Source organism: Nilaparvata lugens, chromosome 5, assembly GCF_014356525.2.
Source record: "Nilaparvata lugens isolate BPH chromosome 5, ASM1435652v1, whole genome shotgun sequence".
In the NCBI taxonomy this organism is placed as follows: Eukaryota; Metazoa; Arthropoda; class Insecta; order Hemiptera; family Delphacidae; genus Nilaparvata; species Nilaparvata lugens.
The window spans coordinates 36539536-36556616 of NC_052508.1; the positions used below are offsets into that span (position 1 = coordinate 36539536).

At 34.3% G+C, this 17081-nt stretch overlaps 2 protein-coding genes across 3 annotated transcripts in view; one reads left to right on the forward strand and one right to left on the reverse strand.

The window, feature by feature from the left end:
- Window positions 1–3826: 3826 nt before the first annotated feature.
- On the forward strand, window positions 3827–4174 carry LOC120351611. The gene has a single exon (XM_039429472.1). It carries the CDS (start codon window positions 3827–3829, stop codon window positions 4172–4174), a length of 348 nt encoding a protein of 115 aa, XP_039285406.1.
- A 5955-nt stretch (window positions 4175–10129) lies between these two features.
- The window catches only part of LOC111058022 (syntaxin-8-like), a 59978-nt gene continuing 53026 nt past the window's right edge, over window positions 10130–17081 (reverse strand). The window contains exons 6-7 of one of the 2 annotated variants that reach the window (XM_039428274.1): window positions 16475–16576; window positions 10130–11208 (exon numbers count right to left, since the gene is read on the reverse strand). In XM_039428274.1, the coding sequence (XP_039284208.1) occupies window positions 11147–11208; window positions 16475–16576 (164 nt within the window). In that variant the 3' untranslated portion in view covers window positions 10130–11146. Of the gene's footprint in view, window positions 12303–16474; window positions 16577–17081 lie in introns of both variants that reach the window. The other variant, XM_039428273.1, reaches the window with a different exon arrangement.

Sequence of the window (17081 nt, forward strand, 5' to 3'; positions counted from 1 at the left end):
CCAAAATCTATCCATTGTTGTGTAAATAATTGTTTGCTTGCGGTATATTTTTTCATCATGTATTACATATTTTAATCATGTCTATTTTTTTTTTTTTAGGTATTATATTAGGTAATTAGGTTTTTCAGAGCAATTATGTCCCATGTTCTCATCTTTCATTGCATATTGTGCCATAAGCCATATGTAATTAGGTTATAGTTTTCTTCTGGGCTTTTAACCCATTTTGCATTTTATTTTTTCTTTGCTGTCCAATACTTTGGATTTTTGGTAGACAAGTAGGTGTGATTCTTTTAGAGGTGTGGGCGTGAACCACATATGGCTGGACTCGATTATCTGACCTACTTGTTTGCGATATAAAAACCTTAAGACTGCAACATCAAATGTTTGTAAAAAACTTTTGCATACTTTTGTTTTTGTGGTCCGATACTAGAGTCTGCTATCACATTGCCTTACAGACATCTAGGAACTCTCCACCCAGTCACAATAGTCAACATATTTTTTTTCCTTCACCAGTTGTTTTTGTGGGAGTGATAGCTCACAATTATAACAAATTAGAGTCATACTTGGAATTTACAAAATTCCATAGTAGTATATTTTATTAAATATACTTCCTCATGAAAGTTCAGTACTGACATGTAGGATAGGCTCTAATTAATCTTTCTCTTCTTTGTATTGTTTTAGGGAATTTATTTACCCAGTTTTCTTTTTCTCTTGTTTGTATTTTTTAGGGAACTTATTCACCCATATTTCATCTTGATCATCTTTGTATTATAATCTTGAAATGTTTATACTTATTATACAGTCTTTAAATTTTAAATTATTTTAAAAATAATTGGTTTAATTTAAAACGTTTTGTTATATTATTAATTGAAATAAGTTTTTGTGATTGATTTTTTTTTAAATTTTTAAATTTGTTTGTTCTATAAATTTTGATATGATTGATTATCGTTTGAAATGGATGCTGGAGTGTATGTAGAATTTTTAGTGGGGTTTGTTGATTAGAATTTTGCTGGTATGTGATTGTTTTTTGAGATGGAAACCCATTATTGCCTAAAGAAGGAATAACAGAGGTTATGACTTAGAGAGCAGTAATGAGATAATATTTTTTTGTGTGATTACTTATGTTGATTGCCATAGATGCAAAATGATGATTACTTATGAATATTGTTTGCCTTTGAAGCAAAATATTATTGATGTTTTGAATGGTTTCTTGTTTAATGATTGATAGTAAAGTTTTGTCATGAAATGTAGTTTGTGTTTAGAACATTGAAGAGTCGAAATAAACTATAGTATCCAACAAACGATGATTAATAATATTAAATAATTTGCTTTTTATACAATTTTTGAACAAAATTAAAACTAAATAATTTTGAAACCCTGAATGATAAATCATAAATGTGAAATGAACATGCTATAAATGAATGTTATATTAAATAATAATGAAATGCAAATATATTATGAAATGATTGAATAGAAGACCAAATGTCTGAAATTATTGAAATATGTATTGAAATTAAATTTTGTTGTGTTGTTATGATGTTTGTTTTTTACAATTTTGATAATGATACAGGGTGTTATGAAATTATATTTCTATTTTGAAGAATGGATTAAAATGTTGATATTTGAACAGTGAATAAATGAATGATTTTTTTTTAAATTTATCATTGATATGTCCATATTTCACAATTTATGTATTGCTGACTGTATAATAAGATGTTAACAAATTTCAATTTCATAGATACTTAAAATAATTTTTATGTGTATTAGATTGTATTGATAGCCTAATCAAAGTTGTTCTTTTTAGTTTATAAGCATTTTAAGATAACAGGTACAGCACAGACATTAACATTGAAATAGTTATCATGTGAATCTCGAAATCAGTAACAAGTGAACGCCATGAAGAGTGTTAAGAACATTTGGGTGATTTTCAAACTAGTGTGACATAACTACGCCAATATCTACGCCTAAATCTACGCTGCGGCCTACACCAATAACTACGCCAATGTCAACACCAATATCAACACCAATAACTACGCCAAAATCTACGCCGATGCCTGTGCTGATGCCAATGCCAATAGCTACGCCAATGCCAAAATCTGCGCCAATGCCAATGCCAACAACAAAAATCAATGCCAATAGCTACGCCAATGCCTGCGCCAATGCTGATGCCAACAACAAAAATCAATGCCGATGCCTGCGCCAATGCCAATAGCTACGCCAATGCCAAAATCTGCGCCAATGCCAATGCCAACAACAAAAATCAATGCCAATAGCTACGCCAATGCCTGCGCCAATGCTGATGCCAACACCAAAATCAACGCCGATGCCTGTGCTGATGTCAATGCTGCACCAATGCCAATAGCTACGCCAATGCCAAAATCTGCGCCAATGCCAATGCCAATATCAACGCCGATGCCAAAGCCGACACCAAAGCATACGCCAATAGCAATGCCAATGCTTATTGCTGACTCTGTATCTCAAACTTCAACACTACTGCATTACCTGGAGGTAATTGCCATCCATGTTCACATTCACAACTTTGAATTCAGAAGATCAGTCACAGTATCATGAAAGAATTGATTCAAAAAATCCTCTCCTAAATTATTCCTGTATGCAGAACTCTAAACCTTGAAAGCTGAAAATATCAAAAAACCAAACCTTACCTAAATTAATCCTCACCTAAATTAATCCTGTATGCAGCGTCTATCTCTTTTCCAAAAAACGAATTACATTGTCATTTCAAGCCTGAAATGTACATTGTATAATTACAAATATGATACAAAATTTATGTGACTCTGTATTGAATTTGGAATGCAGCTGTCTACTACAAACATGAAGCAATGCTAACTGAGATGTCACCTGTATCGAGTTTGGTATGCAGCCGTCTACTACAAGCATGAGGCAATGCTAACTGAGATGTCACCTGTATCGAGTTTGATATGCATCAGTCGACTACAAGTATCAGCCCAACACTACGTGCATCCAGATCAGCCCAACACTTAACGTCATCACATTGGAGTCACACTTAACTGAAAATCATACTGAGTGCCTTAACGGACTGTTTTCCAAAATGTGCATCAATAAAATCAAGCAGGAATTGGAGAACTATTTTCGTCCTATTCATGTGGACAGGTATGAGTTAGAATTGGCGAATTATAGGATGAAACCTTATGACTCTATCCGCGATTATATGACTCAAGTCATGTTTTCATGTTCAAAAGTAGATGTCAATATGTCAGAAAGTCGAAAATTAAGAATGTTATGAAAGGAATATATTGCCACACATTTTTGACAGGATAGTAATGCTTCCGAATACATCAATAGCGGAATTATCAAATAATCTAGATCGGTTTGAGCTTTCCAAGTGAATGATAGGCGATAGAGTAACAACAGACAGTCAACATACTAATCATGTAACTGATCATCATATTATGCGAATCAGTGAAAATATCGACAAATTGATTAATAATAATCAACACAACTTCTCGAATAGGTCTACTTATGGGCAAAATAACAATGGCAACACTCAACGATTTGACAGAAATCCCAGGTTTGGCGAAAACCCGCGGTTTGATAGAAGTAATTCAATAATAATAATAATAATAATAATAATAATAATAATAATAATAATAATAATAATAATAATAAAGAGAGTATATGTAAGAGCCCCAAGAGAGTATATGTTGCGTCATAACAATGTGGCAAAAATTGTGCACTTGGAGATGCAGATCAAGTTTGGGAATATTGCAGAGGTCCCCCCTTACTATAAATATCAGCCTCCTCCTCTGGTTGAGTTCAATCACGTCAAGATCTACTGGATGTCCAAATGATTACAGACAGGCGGGTAGTACACAACAAGCCTGACATCCTGGTATTGGATCAGCTGGAGAAGAGGGCTTATATAATTGATATTGCTGTACCTTCAGATGAGAATGCTCAGAAGACCAGAGGCGAGAAAATCAGAAAATACCAAGAGCTATCATTTGAGGTGAAGGAAATGTATGGGCTGAATACAGTGAGAGTACTTCCAATTGTAATAACAGTCAATGGCCTGATACTCAAGTCGGTTGTGGAAATATGTCGAAGTATTGACTTGGTAGACGAGGTGCTGAAGAGAATGCAAAAATCTGTCCTCCTTGACACTGCACGTATTGTGCGCAAGTTCATAAAATAGTCAAACAGTGTTATAAAGATGAAAGGAAGGTTGCATTAAAGTGCCCCTTCTTTGAAAATATTTCCGCAAGAGCGTGCTTATAAAAGGGATAATAATAATAATAATATTAATAATAATAATAATAGGTTTGATGGAATGGCAGACAGATATGGGACCAAAGGTAGAGGAAACAATGGTCAAAGACAACAAAATAGAATGTGGTGTGGAATTTGTGAAATGAATAACCATTCCATTGACAATTGACAATTCAACTTGAAAAATCAAAAGAAAGAAGACAGTTATTGTCAAATTTGCAAAGTAAAAGGGCATTCTATCAAAAGCTGTAAGTTCAATGGGAAAGTAATTGAGTCAAAAAACGAGTAGACGGGGTTCTTGGTTCTGTTATTGTGGATGCTCACAACCCCACAACCAATCGGAATGTGTCTCGAGCTAGTTTTGAAAAAGAGGAAATTTCCTTGAAACGTAAGGATAACATTTGTAACACGAAATTTTCAAATGACAAAAAAGTTTTTATTAATTCGAGTGATCGTGTTGAGGTAGAAATAATTCATGAAGATAATTTGGAAAAGCATGAAATAGGTGATAAGAGGAAAAGTGTTAGTGCTGAGCATGAAACCTCAAGAAGTATTAAGGAGAAAAGCAAAGAGGATATTATTTTCAAGCATGATAGCCTATGTGAAAGAGAGGAAAATTTCAAAAAAGATCAAGAAGAGCTATTAAGGAAGAAACCCATAAAGATATTATTATAAAAGATGAAGCATTGAAAAATTGTAACGAAAAAGATACTTTTAAGGAAGTTTCAAAAAGTGTATTGGAGAAAAGTCATAAAGATATTATTTTGCAACAAGATAAAATATGTAAAGGAAGTGATAGTTTGGATCAAGAAATCTCGATTCATTCTTATTCGTCCAATGAACGAATATGTAAATCTCCAGTATTAATCACTGGAGTTTTGTGTGATAAAAAAATTAATATTCTTTTCGATAGTGGGTCTTCAGTTCCACTCTTGAACAGATCATTGTTAGATCATTGTCAAGGTCGGACATTGACCAGAGATAGTAAAAAAGTGAATCTCATAGCTGCGAATGGGTTACCTATTGATATAATTGGTAAAATTACTGTTGAATTTAGAATTTCAAATGTTGATATTACATGGGAATGTTTTGTTATCAATTCAGCGTCGGTTGAATTGTTATTAGGAACAGACTTTATGAAAAACTATGGAGTGTGTTTAGATTTTTTTTAATCAACAAATTGATTGGTCTGACAGAAATAAAGATTATACTGTGCCATTTTCTCGAGATAATGTAATGGCAAATCTTAATTTTATTGAGTTAAAAAATGATACGCAATTGATTGTTAAACCATAAAGCAAACAGCTAAATATTATTGCTGTGCAATTTGATGAAAAATGGAACAGTGGAGGTGATTTTAATTGTTCATTGCGAAATTCGGAGCTAGATATTATTAGTACAAGAAAATTATGCAAGGATGGTTGCGTGCTAGAAATTACAAACTCGTCATATTCAGTGATTCAATTATTAGATCAACAATCAATCGGCGATGTTATTGTAGGAGATGTTACGCAATCTACTTAGGCGAGCGGATTTAGGTCACACGGCTACAGCAAGCTGTTATTTTGCATGGCGATATTATTTTAATGGGCAATTCGCAAAAAAATATTGATGTTTTCTTCACAGACCTGAATAGCTTGTTTGACAAAAATGTAGTACAGTTTGTGCCAGATGAGAATTTAGTTAATTCAATGCACATGCTAATTGAGATGGGGTCAAAAAAAATGGATGGAAGATTTTCTTTTATTATTTGAAATAATGGCTGTAAACCGATTTTTCTCAAACGAAATGTATGCATTGGAATATTGTTCATGGAAGACAAGGACAATGGGATGATTAAAATGGTTGATGAAATTACTGGTAAGGTAGCTAGCTATAAATGATAAATTAGCTCAGTCAGTCCAAGAGGAATTTAGGAATATGGTTGATGATTTTGACGATATTTTTGCTAAAGATAAATATGACATACCAATTTCCAAGTTGCCAGCAGTTACAATTCAGTTAGTAGATAATAGTCCAATATTTAGTTCTCCTTATAAATTCGCAAATAGTGAACGGAACGAATTACAAGACATAATATTGATGGTTTATTGAAATCTAAGGTGATAGAAAGTTGTAGATCAGGGTATGCTTCCCCGGCGTTTTTAGTTTGGATTAAAAACAAACCGCCAAGGATGGAATTAATTATAAAAAGTTAAATTCCAAGATTTTGAAAGATAAATATCCGTTACCAACCCCAGGAATCATACTTGAATCTTCAAGTGGAGCTAAATACCTTACTACATTGGATTTAACTTCTGCATTTTATTCTATGCCTATTGCTGAAGCGTCACAGCATTCAACAGCTTTCACCACACCTTTAGGATTATACAAATTCAAGAAATTACCACAAGGCCTGGCAATAAGTCCTAACACTTTTCAGCGTGAAATCACGAATTTGTTCAATGATGAATTGTATGCTGTTATATATTGATGATTTATATATTTATTCTGAGACAATTGAAGAACACATAAAAGAACTCGAATAACAACGTTATTTACTTTGAGGCGAGGCGTCAAGTGAAGAGCGGCAAACTGGCGGCTGCATGGGTCGCCGACGGACGAGTGCTGGTCAAGCGGACGCCGACCACGAACCCACAACGAGTAAAGCATGTGGAGTTCTTTCAACAATTATTGGACAAAAATCAGCAACAATTGATAGCTGCCGATACCGAGTCACACCCCGCTGCTCCCGATGCGACAAGTGATGATGTAGCGGCTACACCAAACACGAAGGCGATGGCTTCAGGATCAGGCTCTTAAGTATCGAAATCGATCAAACTGTGAGTTTTTAATAATTATCTTCACCCACTGTGCATAGGAGACTGATAATAATAATAAAATACGAGTAGGCCTATTTTGATTCATGAATATAGTTGATTAAGGACAAGTTGAATTATTATTTGAGTTTAAGAACGTTAAATAACTTCAAGTTGAAGACTTTTTTGTTTTAATTTAGAAGCATACTAACAGAGGTAACTTAATTCTTATTTTATTTATGTCATATATTATATCATGAAATGTTTTTCCGAAACCCTCAATTAGTTAATGAAGTGGAAATCCAAGAAAGATTCATTGCATATTCGTTTTTAATTTTCATTAATCAGTTTTAACGAACAGTTTTAAATGATATTCAGATTTGGTTGTTGAAATGATTATTAACATGTATATTTTATTTTATCTTGTTCATTCACAATTTTGAAGGAGAGATCAAAGTAAAACATATTGCAAAAATGTTTCAGTCTTTTAAATTGTTCTACTCAAGTAGGCGACCATACTAACTTTAGTTGTGAGGGAATAATTTAATCTATGAAAACAACTTGAATTGGCTATCACTATCTGAAAGTATGATATCTTATTGCTTAGATCTATAAAAAAAAACTTCAAATTGGGAAATACCCACATTTATTTATTTTTTCAGTGTATATTGTTTTGCTTCTAACTTAGTAAAGTCTTGTCTTGAAACTTGATACTTCAATAGCGCATCTCTTGATAGACCTCATAAATTTGTAAAATGTAATCAAAATTATCATCTTTTATCTTAAAATCCGAAATTACCGATCACTATCCTATCTGCTTAAACATAATTCATAATACCGGTAGTAGTAATTGTAATAATAATAACAATAACAATAGTAATCAATTTCATTCAAAAGTATGTTGGAGCAGAGTTAAACATTGTTTGCAATTTCAGTGCTGGGATGAAGTTTTAAATACAAATGATGTTGACAAAGCTACAGATTCATTTCTCAGTATCTTGAAAACAACTTTAGAGTCTAATTCAAGCAGTATCCCGATAACTTCAAAGAATAAAAAGATAAAACCATGGATTACGTCAGGATTAGTAATATCTATTAGAATGCGCGATAAACTTAGCAAAAAAGTGCGGGCCCAACCCTTTAATCTCGATCTAAAACAAAGATATATTAGGTATAGGAACTCGCTTCACTCTTTAATAAAAAATGCTAAAATTAACTTTTATAAAAAGAAAAAAGATTCCGCAGCTGGCGATCCAAGAAAATTCTGGATCTTGTCAATGAGATTTCAGGGCGTCCAGTTGGCAAGGAGGTATTTCCAGTCGGGGCTTTTGGGCACAAAACTTGTGATTCGGCTGCCACAGCGCTCGAAACTTTAAGCGATTCTTTTAACGAATATTTCTCCTCTGTGGGAAAACAACTGACGGAGGTTCTGAACCCAGTAGGACCTGCCGAGGTGGATGATGCTGATCATGCTACTCAGTCTGTATTCAACCTACAGCCGATCAGTCCAGAAGAACTTTATGGTGTTATAAACAGTATTAGGGGAAACTCATCGCCCGGGTTAGATAGTATACCTAATAAAATGATTAAAAATAATTTTAATGAATTACAACAACCCTTAATGCACATCATAAACCTGAGTATCAATACAGGAAAATTTCCAACATCATTAAAAACAGCAAAAATTATCCCTATCTACAAAGCAGGACCAAAGTCAACAATAAGCAATTATAGGCCAATCTCTCTTCTTACAGTTGTTAGTAAAATAATAGAAAAATGTGTTAAAGTTCAGCTCACAAGATACCTTGTTAGGGAAAATATTATTGCAGATGAACAATATGGATTCATTACCAACAAAAGCACCTCAGATGCTTTGTTTGACGTAACCAAAGAGATAGCTACAAAATTAGGAAATAAGAAGAAGGTTTTGATTACATTTTTAGATATAGCAAAAGCTTTTGATGCGATTGATAGGACAAAGCTTTACAAAAAACTAGAAACAATAGGAGTGAGAAATAGAGAATTGGAGTGGTTCACTAGTTATCTAGGGAATCGCTCACAAATTGTCTCAATCAATGGATCGCTTAGCAAACTATTACCATTAGAGTACGGAGTAGTCCAGGGCAGTACATTGTGCCCTCTATTGTTCTTGATTTATATTAATAATATAAGCAAATTGAAAATTAAAGAGAAACTGTTCTTGTTTGCGGATGATACGGCTCTGGTATCTGAGGGCTGCACGTGGGGTGAGGCATACAAGCACGCATCCCATGACCTTGCCAAAATTAGAAATTGGTTTGACCATAACTCTCTTACAGTTAATATTGAAAAAACCAAACATCTTCCATTTATTGGTCGACAAGATATTGACTGTGATCGCTATGTGTTAAGGATGCACACCTGTGACGATCCTCAGTCGGAGGCCTGCGGCTGTGGCATAATTGAACGGGTTGCTCATTATAAATATTTAGGAGTCATCCTGGATAGTAAATTAATCTGGGTTCCTCATGTACAAGGGCTGAAGAACCGTTTGAGAAAATTAATCTATGCCTTCTCACGGCTGGGCCAAGTGCTTACTGTGGATCGCTGCAGGACAGTGTACTTTGCGTATGTGCAGTCTTTGCTGCAGTATGGCATTCTGGTGTGGGGAGGTGCGTCATTGGCGGTCTTGGAGCCTCTGTCGGTCGCCCAGAGGTTGATAATTAAAATCATATTACAAAAAAACCAGCGTTTTCCCACCAATCTACTATTCAATATATTTCCAGTAATGAATGTTAGGCAGATTTTCATAAAAACTTTAGTAATTTACATTTTCAATAATAAGGACACTTTTTTCAGAGAGATTCAAGACAGTCATCTAACCAGAAACCAAACAATGTCACGTTTATTTAATCCTACTATTAGTATCAGTTTGCAAAGGCACAATTAATTATACATTTCGCAATGGCTGTATAGAAACCTTCCTCCAGAAATAGTTGAGGCTGGGGCGGGCCGCGTCACTATAGTGTTAAAGCACAGAATTTCTGAATGGTTAATGTATGTTGGATGGCAGGATGCAGAGAATTCAATCAAATCACCTTATGTTTGAAATTCAAATTTTAATCTGTTTTTCTTACCAAATACATTTTGCAAAAAGCGATTCCGGCTGTTCTGGTGTGATAAAAATAATAATTATTAATAAATTATAAAAATAGGTATTATTACAAGCCGATTGTCTAATTTTCTTCCAATGGATCTATCTTTTCTTTCTTCTCAAATTCAAATTGATTTTTTTTATATAGATAATCCTAAAAATATATTAAATATAATCTATTTTTATTTCATTTCCCGTATGTATCTTATACTTATAGCCCAATATTTTTTATTGTAACACAACTAATCTTAAGAACTGCTCCCACACACGGACGTAATAGTCTATGTGGGTTCTAATATTCATTTTATAATTGTAATTGTGTTGTTAAAATTGTATGATACGTGAATAAAAAATAAATTGAATTGAATACAAGCGGTGTAAGTTTTGGTTCTTCAGTGCATTCATAATCCAGTAAACTGTTTTGGAATCAATAAGAGCTGCCTGGTTGTCATTCAAAAATTCACTGAAGGTGGAAAGGATCGCTCCTTTTTTGAAAGAATGAATTACACCAATTAAAATATGTTACAAATCATTATTTTATTACATGGAATATTACAAATATAGGTAAATACTTTTTCCATACCAAAACACAAGCTCATTACAATAGAATCACAGTTTATATATCAATATTTTCAAGATGAAACATCTCTAGCACACAAACTTGGCATTTTAACTAAAAAAGAAGCAATAAAATGTAAATATTTTCCTATAAAGCAATTAATGTAAAATATAGCAGGGATACTTAGCAACTGAAAAGTCAGAAAGCTTATTTGGTTTGGAAGGTGATTATTGACCTTGGAATGGTCGGTGATTATGAAAGGGCCAATCAACACCGAATAGGAATGATTCATTTAAATTGTATATCAAGTGTAATATTTAATTATCTCTAAATTATTCGATCTAACCATATACTTAATTGTCTTGAATTCATCCCTGGATAGAAGATTTAATTTACCAATTTACAGTATTATAAGACTAGGCCAACGACAATAATGGCGATAAAGAGTATTATTATAACCATCCAGTAGCCTGAAAATTGAGAAGACAATATTTTTATGAATTCAAGTAAAATAGACATTCATTTTCAATCATAATCATAAACAAAATGATAATTGATTCAAAATCAAAATTATTCAACGAACACAGATTGAGACAGACATAAACAATGATTTCAAATAATCATACATATAATAGTCTGCAAACTGCATACATTCATATAATTGGATAACCATATAAATGGATTAATCAATATAAGATACTATTAGATAAGATGAGATTATTAATTTATTCCATAACTTCTGACCATGAATTTCTAACTAGTCCAGGCGCTAGCTTACATTGAGCATACATGAGAGAGGCAGAGAATTCGACTTCGGATTATCGTTAGGGGGTCTTTAGTGTATATGAAACTCGATGACGTCACGTCCCAGGGTGATCGACAGATTGAGAGGGAGGGGGGTAAGTTGTAAAAAAGAGGCGCTTATAAAATCGCCTGTTCTGCAGTTACTATTCATAATACAGTTTTGAATTTTTTCTCAATATTATGTAAACATAACTAGCTTTCAATGTGGTCCTCTACATTTTTGCGATAAACAGCATAGTTTTTCCGTAAAAAAATATTTTTTTATTATGGACTATTTGTTATTTCTCAAATATTCAAGTCGTTAGCCAACTTAGAGGAAAAGGTTCCCAATAAACGTTGTAGGCCGTTTCTTCCTGAATCCAATGATATATATAGTTTGGTGGTTATGATCATAGATGCGGCAGTGGGAGGGGGATAAGTAGCACTGTTACGCTGCGGCGCGGTCCTCCCCCATGATTAAAATGCTGTCTTGGTATTCCTTATTTAATGCACTTCACTCATTATACACAATAATTATTACTATTAACGGCACGTCTGGTCGGTGGACCCGGGCGGCGAGTTTTTTTTCATTCCAAAAACCAAGCAAGTTTTTTTACCTTCTCTCTTTATTATATCTCTTTCTTTCTTCTTTCTTCTTCTTCTTCTTTGCTCATATGAACTTTGATTTAGATGATTTAGAGTTGAGGATCTTCTGTCGGTAGTCTGTGGGTGCCTGCTGGAGGTGGAGAACGTTTTTCGCGATGACTGTCCTGCCCCCTTTCTGAAAATATTCCATATGAATATTCGATCGTACAATAGAAACTTCGATGAGACACTTTTAATGCTAAGCGAATTCCATTATGAGCCAGATGTGATAGTGCTAACGGAGGCTTGGTTGAGGGATGACAATAACCTAATTCCAATAGATGGGTATGAGGCTGTCTGCACAACAGTTTATTCTAATAGAAGTGATTGAATTGTAGTTTACATTAGGAAGGATATAATGACTCATTGTAGGGATCTTGAAATTGGCGGTGCCAATTGTCTGGAGGTAAAGTTAAAATTCAATAGAAAGAATGTGAAACTTCTAACCGTTTATCGGAGCCCTAGGTCTAACTTCGGTGATTTCCTTCACAGTCTAAGAAACTACTACGAGGTTTTCGAGGAGAACACTATATATATATATATATATATATATATATATATAATGACAGGTGATATTAACCTGGACCTCATTGATAATAATACAATTTATGAACGCGACGAGTATCTTAATTTTTTGGTTGAGAGCGGTTTTGTTAACTGTATCAATTCTCCCACAAGGGTCTCTCCTACAACTAGTTCTTGTCTCGATCATGCGTTTGTAAGACCGATGGAAGCTCCTGTCATTAGAGCAGCCATACTCACGTCTCATATTACTGATCATTACGCAACTGTTATTGGCCTACAGTACCCTCCGGGAAACAGGGACCCGGCTCCTCTGCTTAATATCTCTCCATTCCGCAAGATCAATTTTAGAATTTTTGCTAACAAAATAAGAAATGAAACATGGCAAACTGTAATCAATGAATATGATACCAATATAAGTTCTGATAACTTTATGGAAACAGTTGAAAAAAATCTAAATTAAGCAAAATACACACCAATTAATCCTACTGGTAGAACAAGAGTCATAAAACCGTGGATAACTCCTGCTCTTGTGCGTTCAATACGTGAGAGAGACAGATTGGGGAAACGATTGAAGAATGAACCCTTTAACACAGACTTGAAAATACATTATAAAAATTACCGGAACAGACTTTCTAATTTAATCCATGCAATCAAAAAACAATACTATAGTAACCTTATAGCTGAGAATACAAATAGCCCCAAAACATTATGGAGAGTAGTAAATGAACTGGCAGGAAGATAAAAAAAACTAATGATTTTCCAATTTCAGTTTTTACCCAGAATTACAATAATATGGATAGCATTAAGCAAGTGACAGACAATTTCAATAACTATTACTCCAAGGTAGGGTATAATCGAGCTGCAGCTCTGAATTCGGGTGGTGAAAGGATTGTAGCAGATGAAGATTTTTCCATTCCAAATACTTTCTTTTTCCAAGCTGTATCAGAGGCGGAAATTACTTCAATAATCCTTTCCATGAAGGGTGACTCTGCCCCTGGATTTGATGGTGTTGCAGCGTCCCTAGTTAAGAATAATGTTGAATACTTTGCTAAACCTTTAGCTCACATAATCAATAATAGCATGAGACAAGGCGTTTTTCCAAGGGCCTTGAAAGTAGCAACTGTCATTCCCATACACAAGGGTGGAGATAAGAATGCATACCCAAATTTCAGGCCTATATCACTCCTTTCTGTTTTCTCTAAAATCTTGGAAAGGGTGGTGAGGGTATAGCTGAGTAACTTTCTTGAAGCTCACGAAATTATAGCTTCAGAGCAGTATGGATTCAGGGAGGGGGTCGGTGTTAATAAGTTAACGGTGTTGACTTCGCAACATCTGCCTTCAATAGTTTGTCTCGGGGCAACTGCCTGGTCGCTGCTTTCCTTGATCTGGCGAAAGCGTTTGACTCCATTGTTAGAAGAGCACTGTTCAAGAAGCTGGAGCATGTCGGGGTACGTGGCATTCCCCTGGATTGGTTCACAGATTACCTCACTAACCGCAAACGGGTGGTTCGAGTGTTGAACATTGAAAGCTCCATGGCTACTGTAGACTACGGGGTAGTACAGGGCAGCACACTCGGTCCCCTTCTGTTTCTTATTTATATAAATAATATTATAGTGAAGGTAGAATCCAGGGGAAAAATGTTCCTTTTTGCAGACGATGCAGCTGTACTGTTTGAAGGCAAAACATGGAATGGTGCTTATAGGAGAGCTAATGAGGGCCTTAACACCCTGAAAAAATGGTTTGATCAAAACTCCTTGACCTTAAATACAAACAAAACAAAAGTAATGCCTCTGCAACTCAGTAATCATAATGTTAATATAAGGGATGGATTGTCTATTATTATTCATACATGTCCGGATCTTACTACATGCAATTGTCAGGAGCTGGAGCAGGTCTCTGAGTATAGATACCTTGGTGTATACTTTGATAAGAATCTAAGATGGGATAAGCACACAACGCACCTAAAGCAAAAGCTCAGAAAGAATATATATTTATTTAAAAAGTTAAACTCCCTGCTAGATCCTTCTATTATAAGATTGGCATACTTTGCTTATGTTCAGGCACTGCTCCACAGTGGTATTGTTGTATGGGGGGGAGGTGCCTTTATGAACGTCTTGAAGCCGCTGCTGATTGTGCAGAAGGCAGTTATCAAGGCTGCGACAGGCCATCCAAGACGTTATCCTACTGATCAGCTTTTCATGGAGTTTCAAGTTTTGGATATTTGACAGCTTTTTATCAAGGCACTACTTGTGCATATGCAAAAAAGAAGGGAAAGTTTAAATATAATTTATCAAGTCATGACCATTTCACACGTGCCTCTAGCATTAGCAACATAAGGATGCCTAGATTGACGAGTCTGGCCTCATCCCGATGCCCCTATTATATTGCTCATCGCTTGTGTTGCAACATGCCTGTTCAGTTGTCAATCTTTAACACATACAGTAATGCCGCGTACAAGAAAATGTTGCTCTCTTGGCTGTTCCAACAGAGTAGAGAAACATCGGAGATGTTATTGCGGTCTGTTTACCATTTCTAGAAGGTTTTTTGAAAATAAAAACCTGTTTTTAATTTGCTATGTCCGTCTCTGGCATGTGCTTGCCTGGCGGCCCTGATGGATGATCCTCGACCCAAATTAAAACTTTTCTATTTTGTACTTTCTTCTTACTATCTCTCTCTTTCTATCTATCTGTCTCCCTTTTACTCTCTCTTTCTTCCCCCTTCTCTTCCCTTCTTCCATTTTCTCTCTCTCTCTCTCTCTCTCTCTCTCTCTCTCTCTTTAGTTAGTTTTCCTCTTGTTTCCTCCTCTGAATTAAAATGAATATATTACCGGTAAATGATTCGGACTCTTCTTCGCACACAGGCATCATAGCCCATGTGAAGAGAATTTCCTATAATGCTTTCTATAATTTTTTGTAATGTGTATTTATAAAGAGGAATAAATTTGTTTGATTTGATTTGAGTCCATAATAAAAAAATACATTTTTCGAGATATTTTTTATGGAAAAACTATGCGATTTATCGCAAAGATGTAGAGAACCACATTGAAAATTAGTTATGTTTACATAATATTGAGAAAAAATTCAAAACTGTACTATGAATAGTAACTGCAGAACAGGCGATTTTATAAGCGCCTCTTTTTTACAACTAACTCACCACCAATCTGTCGACCACCCTGGGACGTGACGACATAGACGTCCATATACACTAAAGACCCCCTAACAATAATCCGAAGTCAAATTCTCTGCCTCTCTCATGTATGCTCAATGTAAGCCAGCGCCTGGACTAAACCTGATTTATATTTGCACGTAAAGTAGATCATGAAAGTAGGCCTACAGCATATAATATTCGGTATTTTAAGATTATCTATAATGTGATGTGAAGATATATTCTAAGGTGAGATGAAGGGATATGTGAAAATATGTATTTTATCATTGCATTGTACTAAACATTTCAGGCAATACATTAATTTGAAGCCTCATGGGTCATGGTGGAGAAGATTTTAGAAATTGGTTACTGAGCTGCAATTATTATCATAAGATATAAGAGGTCTGCAAGCCAACATCTCAGACTCAAAAGTAATATTATGTTCGACTTTTTGGGAGATTAGATTGGGTACATGGTTTACATTGATTATTGAATGGTCAGTCATTTGGATAGATTTTGTGCGCAAACATCCATTCTTGTATAGAAATCTTAATTTTTTAATGGATTGAGAGCTTATTAAAAAAATTAAGATTAATGAAAAATTGATTTGTTACATTATATCCTCGAAATAGTACTTACCGCAAGTGTTGTCTTTCAGAGTTATAACTTTGATATGACTTGTTTCCCTCTGTATAGTAGTATTTACTCGATCCATTCTTTCAGAGACATCATCCAGAATTTCTAAAAGAAAATCAAAATATATAATTTAAGTATTATAGCTTTGAAAACACCATAAATGTTTAAATTGAAAGATTAAATAAATATTTCGTCTACATCTATTTTAATAGTTTCAATTGATAAAGCACTGCATAAGTGAAATATTATACATGGAGTTACTATTTCTATGGGTTTAATATCATCTTTAAGATCATTGAATATATTTGCAGCTGGAAAGACTACAAATCCTTTTTTATCTCTTTTAGTGTCTTCATCTCCCTTTTCTCTTCCATCAGTCGAATTTAGTGCATATTTAATATCAAATTATTCTGGCTTATCAAGTACAAGCAAATGATATCTCGTACTTCATCTTGTAATTTAAAAGCTTCTTCAACTTTCATATCAAATGATCCATAAGTAATAACATTATTTTCTTCAATTTCATCACTTTCAGAGAAGTCTTGTATTGTATTCATCTATTACATTCATTGACAATTACAAATCATTATATTATACAATAATGATTGGG